The 12,124-nt window shown below is 41.6% G+C and overlaps 1 protein-coding gene across 5 annotated transcripts in view; it reads right to left on the reverse strand.

Moving 5' to 3' along the window:
• LOC129865842 (RAS guanyl-releasing protein 2-like) overlaps positions 1-12,124 on the reverse strand; it is a 72,471-nt gene that overhangs the window by 41,904 nt on the left and 18,443 nt on the right. For 3 of the 5 annotated variants that reach the window (XM_055938879.1, XM_055938883.1, XM_055938881.1), the window contains exons 2-8: positions 8,980-9,087; positions 3,821-3,968; positions 3,423-3,525; positions 3,116-3,172; positions 2,836-2,967; positions 2,100-2,250; positions 1,580-1,753 (exon numbers count right to left, since the gene is read on the reverse strand). In XM_055938879.1, coding sequence (XP_055794854.1) covers positions 1,580-1,753; positions 2,100-2,250; positions 2,836-2,967; positions 3,116-3,172; positions 3,423-3,525; positions 3,821-3,890 — 687 coding nt within the window. In that variant the 5' untranslated portion in view covers positions 3,891-3,968; positions 8,980-9,087. The remainder of the gene's footprint in view (positions 1-1,579; positions 1,754-2,099; positions 2,251-2,835; positions 2,968-3,115; positions 3,173-3,422; positions 3,526-3,820; positions 3,969-8,979; positions 9,088-12,124) is intronic. The other 2 variants (XM_055938880.1, XM_055938882.1) reach the window with 1 other exon arrangement.

A 12,124-nucleotide genomic window follows, 5' to 3' on the forward strand; every position in this document is an offset into this window, starting at 1 on the left:
GTGATGTTCTGCATTAAAGCTGTGTGTGTGAGCCATTGTAACAAACGACTTAATGACTGACATGTACAATATCTGATGTATGATGGGAAATACAGGTAAGAAATATGTTGACAAACAAAAAGGGATGTATGGGTAAAAGCCTACGGATCATGATGAGACGTTACGGGAGAGAGAAGAGTGAAAATAAGGGCAAGAAAGACTCGGAGAAAATGTGCTAATTCAGACGAAACCCTGAATAAATCAGAAGACAGATGAATAGGGGAATACTGCTGTGGTAAGGAGGATATAAAGAGTGACAGAGGAGGGAGGGTGTGAAAGGAGAGAGCGAGGAAGCAGGAAGAAGGAGAGAGCAGGAGGTAACCCTTCCCTGGGGTCTATTGGAGCGGGATCACAGCTTTGGAAAATACTCCCACCCAACTTTTAGGCGGGTATATATATATTTCTTTATTTCTTTATTTTTCTCACTATCCCAAATAACTGAGAGAGAAAATTCTTTGATCCTTGAACATTTCGGAAGGCAAAGTGTTTTATTTAGAAAACTCAATCGGGGTGCTAAACTAGCTAGTGAGCACCCAGCATATTTGAGCTTGGGCATATTTGGCAGAGAAGGGTTGAGAAAGGGGGGGGGGGGGGGGGGGGGTGAGCCTACTGTGGCGTCAGTGAATAAATCATGAAGAGTTTGTTTTGGAGAGGAGAGAGGGGCGTTGGGGAATGAGGGAGGCACACTCCAAACATTCTTCTCAACTTTCTTCTCTAACAAATCCAAATATAGCCTCCCGTCTGGTAGTAGTAGTACTGTGAAAATAACACTACTGATAAGCACACTTGGATAAGTTCTGTTAGGAATAATGGGCAGTAATTGTCTACGAACACAGTTCATAACAATCGAAGCGTAACCGACGGTTGTGTGTAGGGTAGTTTGGCATCTATCCAATCGCATCTCCCTCCCTGTCCTCCCTATTCCTCTCCATGACAGAAGTCCTCTGTCTCATCTCCCTCCCTGTCCTCCCTATTCCTCTCCATGACAGAAGTTCTCTGTCTCATCTCCCTCCCTGTCCTCCCTATTCCTCTCCATGACAGAAGTCCTCTGTCTCATCTCCCTCCCTGTCCTACCTATTCCTCTCCATGACAGAAGTCCTCTGTCTCATCTCCCTCCCTGTCCTCCCTATTCCTCTCCATGACAGAAGTCCTCTGTCTCATCTCAACCCCTAAGGCTATACGACGATCCATGTCACTGCTTTAAGTGGCCCAGGACCCAACCCCTTACCCTAACCATAACCAATTGGGATTATTTGTCTGAATTTAACCAGTCACATGACTTTCCTACTAACCAGTCACATGACTTGCCTACTAACCAGTCACATTTGCTTTGGCCCTGGAGACAGAGCGTCCTAGCCTGGTCCCAGATCTGTTTGTGCTCTTGCCAGCTCCATTGCTGTCATTGTCCAACCAAACATGACAATGCGTGACAAGCAGATGACATAATAGAACAAACAGACGGGCACTCAGACTAATAGCTTCCCCTCAGAACAAGACTGAGTAATAGAAGGAAAACTCCAATGTGCCCCAGCCGAAATACCTGAGCCACTCTGATGAAGTGGGAGATGACTGCAGCCCTCTGGGGGGCGGTTGGCTTGCTGAGCACCATCAGCTGGATCCACTGAGACACACTGTTGAAGAGTGTGATGAAGCGCTCCAGGATGGGGTTGTCTACCGTGCAGCCATGCATCACAAAGCTGTGGTAGTCCTGGAACTGGAGGAGGGGAGTGGGGGGGATAATGTATTCAGTGGGCATACAGAAGCTGTTAAACGCACATATAAGTCAGCATAGGTCCCATGTTGAATGACCAATGCAAAGGCAGTTTGGACAGCAGACCAGGGTTCAAAGAGTATGTGTTTTCTTTCAAATACTTTGAGTGTTTCATTGAGCCTGCCTGGAGTGCCAGATAGATGGGGTTTTCACTTTTGGGACTATTCCATTAGTTCCATTCCACTAGGCAAGCTCAGCCATTTGCAGGTTTAAGAATTTGAAAGAAAACAAATATTATTTGAACCCAGACCTGGTGGACAGACACACTGCTCCCCACAGCCCCACATACCAGTATCTTGCAGAAGGACTTGTACTCCAGGTATGTGAGGTGTGTGGCAAGCTCGCTGGAGTCCAAGTGGTCAAACAGCAGAGACATCTTCCTCTTCTTAGACATGGATGGCTGCCTCTGGGTCACCTGACGCTTCCACTTGTATGACGGCCTGAGCGGGACAACAAGCACACAAGGTTACTGTCATGTATAAGCCGAGCACACAAAATGCAAACCTGGAATCCAAACTTAATAATGCATTGTTTCACTATGTTTCTGAAACAGAGCAATATTCAGTTTTGCATCCCAGGCTAACAAAAAACAGCATGCTGAATTAAGTCTCCGCAATGAAACTAGGAAGAAAGATGACACTACAGAAGATGCAAGAGAAGAAATACAACTGTTTATGAAACTCTGCTGTCCCATGAAAGCACACCCTAGCAATAGATATACCCTAATGACCAACTAGGGATACCAGGGTCACAGAGAGACAGATGACCCGTAAAGGAAATAGGCCTGGGAACATAGGCACTGAACTTTCTGCTGTTTCCTAAACTTTCCTCCGTTTCAATGCTGTTTTGTTTTTAGATCTCCGTTGAGTATTTCTTATACGGCAAAATCACTTGAAATATGTGTAACATGGGGACACTTACACCCTGGTGGAAGCTGGTGGAGGGAGAAATGACAGTAGAACGGGGACACACTTCATAGACACAAACACACACACTTTAGTGAAGTGTAACGTGGGGACACTTACACACTGTCGATGTCGATGAGCTGACTCTGCCGCTCGTTCCCCTCAGTGGTCAAGAGGTCCTTGAGGTCTTTGATCTGCTCTGCCAGCTCTGGGTTCAGATTGAACTCCGCTGGGAACTCACTGATCCAGTACCTAGAGAGAGGGAGAGAAGGAGAAAGGGAGGGAAGGGAAAGAGATAGAGAGATAGAAAGAGAGAAACACAGAGACGTCGTGAGGGAGAGGTAAGCAATAAAGAAACTTCCCCAACCTCATAACAAAAGCAATTGTGAATGTGTCTTACTTCACCAAGTGGCAGATTCTTGTCCTGAGCTCAGCAGTGCAGCTCTCCTCCTGTGATCTGATCAACAGTTAAAGTACATAAAACATCTACTAGAACATTTCAAAAACATAATTTTACAATCAGCATACAACCTGACCATGGCCTGACAACAAAAGACGTCATTGCAACCAGTTTTGCACGCTAGGAACATTCCATCCATCTTACCCTTTCCATTCCATTCACTGGCACCTGGAAGAGTATCTGTTGATCTTACAGTAGATGACAAGACGTGATAAGCCGTAAGCAGGTACCTAATGGTGAAGGATACTTGAGCAGTAGTTTCTTTGCCATGTCGGTAGAGGGAAGGTACCAAGGGTGCATCATAAGAAACATACGCACTAGGGAGGGGTCCTTCAAAGTGCCCGTCTCATCTGAAAGAGGACAGACGCATTGCTCATCACTCAACAAGCCCCTGTATGTCCATTCAGACAAATTCTAGAAGTCTTACTGCAAATAAGACAACCATTTACTATTGATTTGAAACCGGCAACATTAGCTACTTCAGGTGGTGCATGGACATATGGGAAATTATATATTATTTATCTTCTTCTCCTTGCAATCTGTTCCTGGAAATGTTATTCTGATTGCACAAAGAGTATATGTTGTTTATTTAGACATTGAGTAGCATGTATATTTGAGTGCTCATGGACAAATAAAGAGACTGACCAAAGGCTTGGATGCACGCTTCCACCAGCTCATCCACCGTCGCAGACTGATCTAAAGATATGGCCTCCATTTTTCTCCTCCTCCTCTCTTCCTCTTGTTTCCCAGTGTTCTCTGTCCTCTACCCTCTCTTCCCAATTCAGATGCACTCCTGGGCACAAAACAAAGAAGGTGAGGATAGAGAAGATTAAATGTATTGCACAGGAACACATTTCACCCAAGAAATGCAAAAGCAAAATAATTGTTGCAGGGTTTGAATGGTTGCCAGTAATAGTCTTATGTCGCTCTGATCTAGTTATGCAAGATATCCAGGAAGTATACAGGAAATGTTGACTAAAACAAAACAATGGAATTAGAACAATAACATGTCTGGATACTGATGGATTGTGGTTAGGTTACATTTGAAAACAGCATACTTCAGCAGACCAACAGATCAAGTGACATACAGTATAACTACAATGGTTCAGTGTCACTATTCTGACATATTCTAATGAGACCATGTTGCCTATCAAGTATAGTTCTCTCTCTGTGGGTCTAACCCCAAGAAGTTCTGGAAAATGGTTAAAGACCTAAAGAATAAACCCTCCTCACAGCTGCCCATGTCCCTTAAAGTTAATGATGTGGTTGTTACTGACAACAAAGCACATGGCTGAGCTCTTTAATCACCACTTCATTAAGTCAGGATTCCTATTTGACTCAGCCATGCCTCCTTGCCCGTCCAACATTTCCTCATCTCCCACCCCTTCTAATGTGACTATCCCCAATGCTTCTCCCTCTTTTTCCCCCTGCCCCGCAACAAAGTTTCTCCCTGCAGGCAGTCACTGAGTCCAAGGTGCTAAAGGAGCTCCTGAAACTTGACCCCAAAAAACATCTTCTTTAAGGTTGCTGCCCCTATCATCGCCAAGCCTGTCTCTCCTTTCTGGGGAGGTTCCCATTGCTTGGAAGGCAGACACGGTTTGTCCTTTATTTAAAAAGAGGGAGATCCTAATTGTTATAGGCCTATTTCTATTTTGCCCTGTTTATCAAAAGTGTTGGAAAAACTTGTTAATAATCAACTGACTTTCTTGATGTCTATACAGTTCTCTCTGGTATGCAATCTGGTCTCCGCTCAGGTTATGGATGTCTCACTGCAACCTTAAAGGTTCTCAATGATGTCACCATTGCCCTTGATTCTAATCAATATTGTGCTGCTATTTTTATTGACTTGGCTAAAGCTTTTGATACGGTAGACCATTCCATTCTTGTGGGCCGGCTAAGGAGTATTGGTGTCTCTGAGGGGTCTTTGGCCTGGTTTGCTAACTACCTCTCTCAAAGAGTGCAGTGTATAAAGTCAGAAAATCTGCTGTCTCATCCACTTCCTGTCACCAAGGGAGTACCCCAAGGCTCAATCCTAGGCCCCACGCTGTTCTCAATTTACATCAACAACATAGCTCAGGCAGTAGGAAGCTTTCTCATCCATTTATATGCAGATGATACAGTCTTATACTCAGCTGGCCCCTCCCCGGATATTGTGTTAAATGCTCTACAACAAAGCTTTCATAATTTATAGATCGGCAGGTAAGGGTGCTCTCGAGCGGCTAGATGTTCTTTACCATTCGGCCATCAGATTTGCCACCAATGCTCTTTATAGGACACATCACTGCACTCTATTCTCCTCTATAAACTGGTCATCTCTGTATACCCGTCGCAAGACCCACTGGTTGATGCTTATTTATAAAACCCTCTTAGACCTCACTCCCCCCATCCTAGATATCTACTGCAGCCCTCATCCTCCGCATACAACACCCATTCTGCCAGTCACATTTTGTTAAAGGTCCTGAACGCACACATCCCTGGGTTGCTCCTCTTTTCATTTCGCTGCAGCTTGCGACTGGAACGAGCTGCAACAAACAATCAAACTGGACAGTTTTATCTCAATCTCTCCATTCAAAGACACAATCATGGACACTCTTACTGACAGTTGTGGCTGCTTTGCGTGATGTATTGTCGTCTCTACCTTCTTGCCCGTTGTGCTGTTGTCTGTGCCATGTTTTGTGCTGCTACCATGTTGTTGTCATGTTGTGTTGCTCCCATGCTGTGTTGTCATGTGTTGCTGCCTTGCTATGTTGTTGTCTTAGGTCTCTCTTTATGTAGTGTGGTGTTGTCTCTCTTATCGTGATGTGTTTTTGCCCTATATTATGTTATTTTATTAATCCCAGCCCCCGTACCCACAGGAGGCTTTTTGCCTTTTTGTAGGACGTCATTGTAATTAAGAATTTGTTATTAACTGACTGGCCTAGTTAAATAAAGGTTAAATAAAAATTGAATAAATAAATATGACCCAATACTCAGAAATATGTATTTTACAGTACATACAGGGGACCTCATTGTGGTTCATAGGGATACAACATCCCACACAGGGGGGAAAAAAGTACATTTAAAATAAATTTTTAGATTTAAAAAATGTGGATACATGTGATATATTTAAAAATTGGGCAAATAATGTATTTTTTAAACATATTTCAAAGATTTTAAATACACTTCCCACTTGGTCACGAACACACCATAACACCGCTAACCATCCACTGTAGGAACATATAATACCATTCATTGGAAGCACAAGACATAAACCTACACTTTGACATATTGTACAATGTTTAGTTTTTGTTGAAATCGATAAAAAAAACGCAAAAACATATGTTTTATAAAAACAGCCAAGTCAACGATCTCTGCTGGAGAGGCTGAATGTCTAATTCTGATGGGAGAACTATTACTACAGTCACTTTACCTCTTGAGATGGGAAACATATGTTTTTTTTTTTTATGAAGTGAAGTTGAACATGTGCTCTTTATGACAGAATGTAAAAATGAAATCAAACATTTAGTTTTTTTCCTCACCATCAGAATTTTAATTATACCACTGCCAAAGTTTTGGCTTGGTGGCCAGAAAAAGTATCTCCATTGATCAATACATAAAGAGCCATTTAAGAAGCCAAATTAGGAACCACTTTGGCCACCGTGTAGACTAGATGTCATAGCCATGCATTTCTGGAGTATTTCCAAGCATTTCAGCAAAGATTCAAAATGTATGTACATTCATATCTGGAATACATTTAAAGGCTTTACATGCAGTTGAGTAAAGATGTAATAAATATACATGTATTTGAAATGTATTTTTTTACCGTATGGGATGTGACTGATAAAAACCCACAGACAACAAGCAGCTGATACAACTGTCAGTCTTGCAATAACCCCCTTTCACCCGGAAAACCACATCGTATCACTTCCTGAAATAGCATTGCAGTCATTAACTTGCACACAGGGGAAAGAATACAAGGCATGTCAATCATCTCACCCTGTGGTTCCACATTCTGTGTTTTCTTAGTATGCTATTTTAGTTAGGTACTGCTCAGCAGGATTTGCAACAAACCCTCATGCCTACCTTCCCCATACACACAGACACACACATAAGCCTGAGAGAGAGAGTGCATTCCATGAGGTCACACTGTTGCCATATTTATGGGGCAGTGAAATACAACTTTTGTCACCAGTCGGGAGATAAAATAGGCCAAACTGAACTGTTATTAAGCACAGTGGGGAGACGAGGTTAGAGCATACAGATGTAGGATCTTCATTTAAGACACTTTGCCTTTTTAAACCACAAATACACTACAAGTTTTACATTTCTTGCTTTACAGGAAAGCTCTCCTGCAACAGGGTGATCAGATTAAGATCCTACATCTGTATGTTCTGGATCCGGTTCCCAGGAATTCACATTAGCTCTGAGGTTTGTGTGTGTGTGTATGTGTGTGTGTGTGTGTGTCATGTTTGCATGCGTGTTTGGACTCTAGCCTGCACCAGCAAAAAGTGTGAGCTTTGGTGTATGGTTTGCATAGGAATAGATGATGGCACTGCAGCCAACGTGTGTGTCACAAAAGAAAGAAGCCTTCTTCCCTCGACTGATTCTGCTGCAGAGAGGTGGGTGGACACACTCAATTACAGGCTTCACAAGCAGTCTGAGACACAAACATACACAGCGGCTCAGAGCGGGAGAGAGATAGAGAGCGAGTGAGAGACGTCAAAGCCCTTAACCATCAGTCAGTGAAATCAGGATGACAGAGGTGCTGCTGCCACACAGTTAGCCCAGTAGTGGGACCCATACCTCTATTAAAAACAAGTGAGGTAGGCATTTGTCTGAAGCTGAAAAAGGGTATTCACATGAGCACTATGCCTACATCACCCATGCTCTACCAAGGTTTCCCAGCAACCAGCTTTGACCTACTACATTAGCTATGTTGGTCTATTGTACTTCAAACAATGTGTATGCAAGTTGCTTAGGATTCAAACCTTCTCAAACAGCCTAATTCATACTCAGTTGATTTGAATGTTCAAAATCATAGGATAAGAACACTTTTAAACCCTCAAAGGATAAGATTATCCAACTTTCAAAATTAGTCCTTTTGGCCACAGCAGTCAACTAGCTAGCTAGCCACAGCAGTCAACTAGCTAGCTAGCCACAGCAGTCAATTAGCTAGCTAGACACAGCAGTCAACTAGCTAGCTAGACACAGCAGTCAACTAGCTAGCTAGACACAGCAGTCAACTAGCTAGCTAGACACAGCAGTCAACTAGCTAGCTAGACACAGCAGTCAACTAGCTAGCTAGACACAGCAGTCAACTAGCTAGCTGGGTAGCTTTCTAGCACATTCACAATTTTTTGTAAACAATTAACAAGCTAGTTAGCTACCACAAGTTCATGTCAAACTGTCAACAGAGTAGCTAGCATATAACAAGATATTCCAAAAAACAGTCTAAAAACCACTTGAGGGCAAATATATCAGATTTGACCGTTCAGACAAGTCACATGGCCAGGAATCTGATTTGTATCTGACTTCAAACCAAACGTGGCTTGAAAATCCGATTCCATGTGCTTTTTGGTTGGTCAGACTGCAGGAAAAAGAACAGATTCGATTCAGATATGCAAATAAATAGGATTTGAGTCACTTCAAAACTGCCAATGTGAAAAGGCTTTAGAGCACGTGCTCCCACAATAACGTGATTTGTTCCGCATACAAGGTCATGTATTGCATTCTTCCCACCCCACACTAAGACATTACCCCATTTCACTACATTTTCAAGCTTTTAAAAATATATATATGCAAGCAAGCTTTGCTTTTACACTTACAATGCCGGCAGACTTAACAGCAGGTATATTTCACTGGTCACCCCCAAAGCCAATTCTTCATTTGGTCACCTTTCCTTCCAGTTCTCTGCTGCCAATGACTGGAACGAACTGAAGAAAAAAAATTAAAAAATCACTGAATCTGGACTCATATCTCCCTCACTAGCTTTAAGCACCAGCTGTCAGAGCAGCTCACAGATCACTGCACCTGTACATAGCCCATCCAACTACCTCATCACCATACTGTTATATATTTTATTTATTTATCTATCTATCAACCCAGTGTTTCATTTGCCATACTGTAATAATTTTGCCGCTATGGCCTATTTATTGCCTCACCCCCCTTATCCTACCTCATTTGCACACACTATATAAAGACGTTCTCTATTGTATTATTGACTGTATATTTGTTTATTCCATGTGTAACTCTGTGTTGTTGTTTGTGTTGCACTGCTTTGCTATTTCTTGGCCAGGTCGCAGTTGTAAATGAGAACTTGTTCTCAACTGGCCTACCTGGTTAAATAAAGGTGAAATAAAAAATAAAATAAAAAATTGAGTGAGCTGTTTTGTCTTGTAGTAATGCGGTGCCTGCCTATATTTCCTTAAACTTTTATTTTAACAATACATGTAATTTAAAGATAAATATATTTCATAACATCTTTGTTGGTCAGTAGCTACCCAACAGAACAGGAGGTGTTGTGTTCGACTCAGTCACTCATCTGGATATAGAGGTCTATAGAGCCTGTCTGCATTCCTGATGGTTGTAACCGTTAGCTTATTGGTGTAATACGGACATAAGCTAAGAACCACTTATTTTTCAAAGCATGGGTAAAGTAGGCATTGCTCATGTGTAAAGTAGGCTCATGTGTAAAGTAGGCATTGTGGTGCTCATGTGAAGTTCCTTTCTTTTTCAGTTTCAGACTAATGCCTACTGCTCACTTAAAACATGTTCTTTGGTGTTATATTTCTATGGTTTTTACACCGGAACAACAAAATTATAATACAGCAAAACACAGCAATAAAAGTAAGAGAAATAATGTAGTTATTATTATTTGTTTAATATTAACAGCTGATTTTCAAGTGGGAAGCAACAAAAAAAAAAACAGAATAGCCATTTAAGCCAATATGGAGTAAACTGGGGAAGAAAAATCCTTGATATCTTTTAACAAGACAATAGAGAAAGCTCCTGGAAAAATACACAATATAATCAACGTGTACTCATTAATTATTTACATGAAAATCTACTTTAAAGTTTACTGAAGAAAGGCCTAGTACTACATTACCTGTAAATAATAGTGAGTTATTACAAAATACACAATCAAATGTAAATTCATCAGATATAGTAAATGCTCTACATACAATTCTGAGATGGCCACAAATGCACTTGAAGAGCTACAGAGTTATGCAGGATTTCTTGTTCAAGCCCAGTTCTACCACACCTGATTCTACTACGCAAGGTCTCAATGAACAGCTGGGGTCTTGATGAACAGCTGGGGTCTTGATGAACAGCTGAGTGGTAGACTGATGTGTGGTAACACTGCATAATCCTGTGGTTCGTCAACAGCAATTTTGGTAACACCCGATACAAACACTGTGACGAATGACAAACTGCTGAGAAACACCTGTAAAATGAAAAGTTATTAGACGAGTACATAACATCTTTTATGAATACATATTTACAAATGTTCTAAGTTGTTGTACACAGCTGTCCGACTCCAGTAAAAGAGCACCCACTACCGCGTTTATAAAAGGCAGTATAAATATGAAAACAGATGGGAGTACTCACAGATTTGGAATAGAACATACATAAGTGCTACTGATAGTGTGCGATGTACTGTGTGCGTGTGAATAACTGTAAATCAGCTCCACGTGGGCCAGCTTAACAAATGTCTTAGCTTCTCAAAATGACAGAAAGTAGTGCCTGAAAAGTAGAAACGTTTACAACCTGTACAACTTATCGCGTACCTTTGTACCAGAGGGATGGCGTGCATCTGACGGATGAGGGCAACGATGTCTTCCTTGAGAGTGGGTCTCTTCACCGTTCTTTAATCCGTTGTAGCAAGACACACGCACTAGTACACGTCACACTCCCTGTCCCTTGTCAATCAACCATGCCAAACAAACCCAAATGCTCTTTTAAGAGACACCCAATACATTAAAATAAGCAGAAACTGTGGGAGAATAGTCAAAATATCCCCTCCGGGTAGGAGAACCCAGGACCTTCAAATACCAGGGCGTTGACGATATCGTCAATATCGTTGACATATAGATATGTCAACTTGGCACTATTTAAAATGGACAGTCTTGGTGAAGACAGAACTCGTTTGCTTGTTTTATTCATTCACTCAGTGCCGATTGAATGTTTATTTATCTTGCTTGGTTAAAGAAACATATTTCTAAAACAGTTAACCAAGTTGGCAAACATGGCGTTTTCTTTTGACTGAACACAGGTCGCGCAAGCAAGCAATGATCATTATGATGTTGTGGATGCTTCGTGTACAACTCGCACCCCTGCTACTTTTTACTTGCAACTTCAGGTTTTCGGGAGCACATTGAAAAGTAATTTGACACTGTGTTGATCAGTCGGAGCAAATTTGGATTATAAAGACAAAAAGAAAATTGCATTGAGAGAGGAGGGAGCATACTGAATTAAAGTAAGGGTTTAACAGTCTGTTCTGGTGTGTGCATGTATTATAAATTAGCACATGGCAGTTTTACCAAAGTTCTCAAAGTTTGGTGCATCTAACTGGCTATAATAGCTGCCAAGGACATTCGCTAGCTTATTTGTTTATGCTCTGATTACATGAAAGTGTCCAGGTCAACAGTTTACACAGATGACTTAAGCCATATGAAAAACCTTCCATAGCAAAATATACCTAGCTAGCTTCCTTCCTTTTGCTTCTAATCCAACTGGTGAAAGCTAGATAGCTGAAACTGCTAGCCTTCTACTAGCTAGTTGCTACTGTTGTACAGCAACCAAGTTACACACGGTTTGAGAACTCAGAGATTCGGCTGAAAAGATGTTAGCATTGTAAGAAATCATTGGATTTTATTGGGCAGAAATGTGCATGTGAGAGCGGTAAATAGTGAATTGAATCAAAACTGTTTAACCTACAAACCTATTTAGTCCAAATGGATCTAAGTCTAA

This window comes from Salvelinus fontinalis, chromosome 11 (genome assembly GCF_029448725.1).
Source record: "Salvelinus fontinalis isolate EN_2023a chromosome 11, ASM2944872v1, whole genome shotgun sequence".
NCBI classification, from domain to species: domain Eukaryota; kingdom Metazoa; phylum Chordata; class Actinopteri; order Salmoniformes; family Salmonidae; genus Salvelinus; species Salvelinus fontinalis.